The sequence below is a fragment of the Nansenia antarctica genome, assembly GCF_963989245.1.
Source record: "Nansenia antarctica genome assembly, chromosome: 12".
Lineage (NCBI taxonomy): Eukaryota > Metazoa > Chordata > Actinopteri > Argentiniformes > Microstomatidae > Nansenia > Nansenia antarctica.
Window position 1 is genome coordinate 20993336 of NC_137682.1, and position 6000 is coordinate 20999335.

The following is a 6000-nucleotide window of genomic DNA, read 5'->3' on the forward strand; positions in this document are numbered from 1 at the left end:
TTGGGATTGTCTAATAAAAAGTGTCTGTTCAACGGTCCAAATGTGAAATGTTAATAACGTAATGTTCTGTAGGATGGCCCGTTACCTTGGCTACCACTGTGATGAAGTGGGTCCTGTGCTTCTCGTAGTCCAGCGTCGCGCCTGGCTTGATCCGGAGCACTCCGCTGTGTCTGTCGATGGCGAACGCGCTGTCGCCGTTCTGAGTGCTCTGGAAACGAACGACAACAGAAAAGACACAGGAGTTTTAACAGCTTAGACGAACACAGACGAGGTCAAACAGCCCTCTCTCCGTCATGAAACCCCCTCCTCACCACCACCATCATCAGCATTAGGACGTACTATACTGTGTTTATAACTACATAACGTCTATGTGAGTGGTGTATGTAGAGAGCCCGTATGGACAGGCAGGTACAAGCTGTTGTGTCCAGCTGTGCATCAGTGTGAGCCAGCTGTTCCCTGTACCTAATAGCCCAATGTGCAAAGTGCAAACTAACATTCTCCCACCCAGCCCACCCCCCCCCCCCCCCACACCCCCCCACCCGCCCAGCCCACACCCCACACCACCCCCCCACACACACCCCCACCCGCCCAGCCCAAGCAGACCTCTAAGCCTCCAGTACCTCCCTCACACAAATGTTATTGTGATTTAATCCCTGGACCTACGAATCAGAAGCACACACACGCACACACACACACACATATACATGAGCAAACGCACACACACACACACACAAACACACACTCGAGCAAACACACACACACACACGCACACACACACACACACACACATACACACAAATACACGAGCAAACACACACACACACACACACAAACACGCAGGCAAACACACACACACACAGTCGAGCAAACGATCACACACACACACACACACACACACACACACACACATACACGAGCAAAGGCACACACACAAACACACAACGCACGTGCGCACACAAACACACACACACAATGCTAGTGTCATTTTCATTACTTTCATTTTGTTTCTCCATCGTGACCAGATTAACCTTGCAATTGTCCCTTTTTTTTAATGGGATTTCCTATTGAAGCCTTTTTGCCAAAGGTCTTATTTTGCAGTTGTATGTCCACTTGACAGAGACTGCTACTGGTGTAAATGGACTGACTTATATAGCGCCTTATTCCAAAGCGCTTTACAACGGCCTCTCATTCACCCGTTCACAGCACACACACATTCACACACCAACGGCAGCAAGCTACCATGCAAGGCACCGGCCCGCTCATTGGGAGCAATTTGGGGTTCAGTGTCTTGCCCAAGGACACCTCGACATGTGGGCAGCCGGGGTTCGAACCGCTGATCATTATACACCGGCTCTACCTCCAGCGCCACCACAATTTCAAGTTCTAGTAGCCCCACCACCCTCCTCTCCCCCCCTCTCCCCCACCACCCTCCTCTCTCCCCCCTCTCCCCCACCGCCCTCCTCTCTCCCCCCTCTCAGAACTAACTATCAGAACTGAAGAGCCGTCGGAGACTGAAGACCCATCTCTTCAGGCTACATCTTAACTGCTCCTCCTGAGACACCTACTACCCCCCTGCACTGTGTCTCCTCTCCTCTCTCCCTCTCTGTCTTCTCTGTCTTCTCTCTCTCTCTGTCTTCTCTCTCTGTCTTCTCTCTCTCCCTCTCTTTCTCTCTGTCTTCTCTGTCTTCTCTCTCTCTGTGTCTTCTCTCTCTCTCTCTCCCTCTCTCTCTCTCTCTGGGGCCGAGGCGGCCATCTTGTTACCTGGAGGTAGAAGGTGACGGAGCCTCCTGATCCCGTGTCTCGGTCCACAGCCTCCATCTTGCAGATGCTGCTACCTGACGCAGTGGTCTGGGGAGAGCCACACAGGGAGACATTTACATTACATTACATTACATTACATTACATTTACTTTACATTATATTACATTACATGACATTACATTGCATTACATTGCATTACATTATATTGCATTTACATTATATTACATTTACATTACATTACATTACATGTTCAGACTTTTATTCTGAAATGTGGAAATACATTTTGACGTTGTTGAAAATCACAACACACACTCGCTAGCCAAAATACTGTAACGCAATGGATTCGGTGAGTAATCCCCACTGCTACCTAGTTAAATATAACACTACATTACATTGTTAGCAGGCTCACAAAACAAGCTGTGTTAGTTGACTAGCGATGTGTCATTGATTTTCAACAACGCAGAAATGTATTCACATTTTTCAAAAGAAAAGTCTGAACATTAAATCAGTACCAGTCAAACGTTTGGACACACTTCCCCAGTCAATTGAATGAGAGAGTGTGTCCAAACTTTTGACTGGTACTGTGCGTTTAGCACCAACTGTAAGGGCATGACGTTGTTTTCCTTGAAGGTGACAGTTTGGCCCCTGGACCTAGCATAGATTTTTTTTTCTTATGATAACTGACGTATAGATGATTCACTTACTTAGACAAATATACTTGTTGTATGTCGCTTTGGATAAAGGCGTCTGCTAAATGTCTAAAATGTGAATGTGAGTTTGACTTACCTCAGGCACGTCCACCACGGTGGGCATGTTGATGAACTCAGGTCGCTCATCGTTGGCGTCCATCACAAACACTGTGACCTTCTCAACCACCTATCAGAGAGGAGGAAGCAGAGAGTCAACGACCTATCAGAGAGGAGGAAGCAGAGAGTCAACGCGAACATTTACTACAGTTCGAATTACTGTCAAACTGACATTTTTACACACATGGCCGAATCGCAGGGGATTAAGAACACAGACGACCTCTGTGATTATTACAAATGACCAGAGGTCCCCAGATAATACTAATCCTGTCCGAATAGGGAATAGGGCTAGACAGAATAGGGCTAGACAGAATAGGGCTAGACAGAATAGGGCTAGACAGAATAGGGCTAGACAGAATAGGGCTAGACAGAATAGGGCTAGATGGAATAGGGCTAAACAGAATCGGGATAGACAGAATAGGGCTAGACAGAATCGGGATAGACAGAATAGGGCTAGATGGAATAGGGCTAGACAGCGATATCATCATAAGATGTGTTCATAATAAATCCAAACACAATTGAATAATGAATACATAGAAAGATAAAAACAGGCAATAATGTATGTATTGTAACACTGCATATTCGAAGGTATGTAAATAAGTTGTTGTCACATATTGAACGCTTCAAAATAACTTTTATTACATCCCAATGTACACAAGTACAAATCAAATGATTCGGTCCCTCAACATTGGCATTGGAGCATCAAGATAAAAAATCACAATAATAAAGTCAAGTGAAATAAGTAAGATATAATGATAAGTAATGACAAGACCACTTACTTTGTTGCGTCCATCTGAGATGCTGACTTGAACGTCGATTGAATCTTGTTTCTGCAGGGGCAGAGAGCAGCTGGTCAAGTGCAGTATGCACTATACTTATCTTTACACATACCATATTTTTGGGCACATAATGTGCACATAACACAAAGCGCTTTGAGTTGCATTTCATGTACAAAAGGCGCTATATAAATAAAGCTTTACTTACTTACTTACCATATTTTTTGTGCATATTTGCACATACCTCATTTTTTATATTCGTCACTAATGTACTGTATACATCTGCAATACACCATACTGTACATACTTGTACTATGCAATGACAATAAAGGAGAATGTAATCTAATCTAATCTAATCAAATCTAATCTAATCTGATCTGATCTAATCTAATCTAATCTAATACAGATTAACATTCTATCTCTCACATTCTAGATGTACCTCTCTGTCCAGTGGCTCCACCAGGGTGATGTTTCCAGATGTGGGGTCCACCCTGAAGAACTCCCTGGATCCTGGGTGAAAGGTCAAGCCGTAGCTCACCTCCTGGCTCTCAGGGTCCGTCCCGTTGAGAGCGTAGATCTGTGTGCCTGAGAGAGAACATTATCTTGGGTTTACAACACTTTAAAATACTCAATCTTGGCTGTGGCTTTGTGAGTAAATTGTGGAAAGGGAATAGGAAAACAATAATTCGTTAATTATATGAAATAATTCATTATTATTTAACAGTTATTACTCATCTTTAGTACGTAAAGTCAAGGTAGATGACTACAGTACCTAATCACCTAATCTAATGTGTTGTAGACTAGGAATTGTGTGTAAACAAACATGTAAACATGGAGTGAACATGTAGTGAACATGTAGTAAACATGTAGTAAACCCCCATCTGATGAAAGGTGTGTGGGAACAGGGAACAGAGTTACACTGCAATGTGAGTTGTTTTGGATAAAAGTGTCAGCTAAATGGCATATTAATATTAATATTATTATTATAATATTAATTCAAAGTAAAGAGATTCAAAGTTTGTCATTGCACAGAGGACAACAGAAGGCGATCCCAGAGTAATTCGGTGTTCAGTGCCTTGCTCAAGCACACCTCAACACGTGGCCCGCCAGGGATTCGAGCCGCTGCGAACTGCCGACTTTGCGGTCATTAGACGCTGGCTCAGCCGCCCCTAAAGTCTAACACTTTCCGGGGAGCCACTGTCCCGCAGTGACAACAGGTGACATCACCACACTTAACCCTCCAGACGCTGAGCCTGTAATGGGACTTGGTACACAACACGTGGCCTGGCCTCTATCACAAACGTATGTGTCAACAAACCCTACTGACCCTAGTGAGTGTCATTGTGTAATTGCTGTCATTTTTCTCCGTGGGGGGGGGGGGTGGGAGGTGGAGGCTGGTGGCTGGTGGCTGGAGGCTTGCATCATGGACAGAAAGAGTAACTCGATTCCATCTTTCATTGAACTAAACCGATAGATATCGCCAACATGTAGTGAACATGTAGTAAACATGTAGTAAACCCCCATCTGATGAAAGGTGTGTGGGAACAGGGAACAGAGTTACACTGCAATGTGAGTTGTTTTGGATAAAAGTGTCAGCTAAATGGCATATTAATATTAATATTATTATTATAATATTAATTCAAAGTAAAGAGATTCAAAGTTTGTCATTGCACAGAGGACAACAGAAGGCGATCCCAGAGTAATTCGGTGTTCAGTGCCTTGCTCAAGCACACCTCAACACGTGGCCCGCCAGGGATTCGAGCCGCTGCGAACTGCCGACTTTGCGGTCATTAGACGCTGGCTCAGCCGCCCCTAAAGTCTAACACTTTCCGGGGAGCCACTGTCCCGCAGTGACAACAGGTGACATCACCACACTTAACCCTCCAGACGCTGAGCCTGTAATGGGACTTGGTACACAACACGTGGCCTGGCCTCTATCACAAACGTATGTGTCAACAAACCCTACTGACCCTAGTGAGTGTCATTGTGTAATTGCTGTCATTTTTCTCCGTGGGGGGGGGGGTGGGAGGTGGAGGCTGGTGGCTGGTGGCTGGAGGCTTGCATCATGGACAGAAAGAGTAACTCGATTCCATCTTTCATTGAACTAAACCGATAGATATCGCCAATTATCTCAACGATCATTTGAATGCTCTTTTGAATTGCATAAAGTGAGGTGACAGATGGAGATCTCACCGACAAGCGTGTCCTCAGACAGGCTGAAGAGCGCCAGGTTTCCGTTGTCACTGTAGGGCCCGTTGTCAAAGAAGTAGGGAGCGTAGTCTCCTTGGGCTGTAAAGAGGTACATCAGTCAATAATGAGCATAATAACTCTCAATTCCCACTTATGATCACATCACAACACCTGCCATCATCCAAACAGAGCAGAGTATGGTACTAACCCACCGCCTGCCTTCTCTATCTCCTCAGGATCAGGATTATAGGTGAGTTACGTCAACAACCCCCAAAATATCCACACTTAACATCTATATTTAGCTCGCTGCTCGCCAGCATCAGAAATCATTCAATGATATTTTGTTTGATATTTGCTATAACAATAATTGTTCTTTGATGTTAACCCTAACCCTAAAAATCAATACATTCCAAGGTACAGTATGCACTCACTTGCAACTATATGAGCAGGTAAGAAGACGTAAGCAAG

The 6000-nt window shown here is 44.7% G+C and overlaps 1 protein-coding gene across 1 annotated transcript in view; it reads right to left on the reverse strand.

The window, feature by feature from the left end:
• The window catches only part of LOC308169000 (cadherin-related family member 1a-like), a gene marked incomplete at both ends in the record, with an annotated part of 29037 nt that extends 23390 nt beyond the window's left edge, over window positions 1-5647 (reverse strand). The window contains 6 exons of the mRNA XM_080543638.1: window positions 86-199; window positions 1762-1848; window positions 2547-2636; window positions 3346-3396; window positions 3782-3927; window positions 5536-5647. Of these exons, the coding sequence (XP_080399764.1) occupies window positions 86-199; window positions 1762-1848; window positions 2547-2636; window positions 3346-3396; window positions 3782-3927; window positions 5536-5647 (600 nt within the window). The remainder of the gene's footprint in view (window positions 1-85; window positions 200-1761; window positions 1849-2546; window positions 2637-3345; window positions 3397-3781; window positions 3928-5535) is intronic.
• Window positions 5648-6000: the final 353 nt, after the last annotated feature.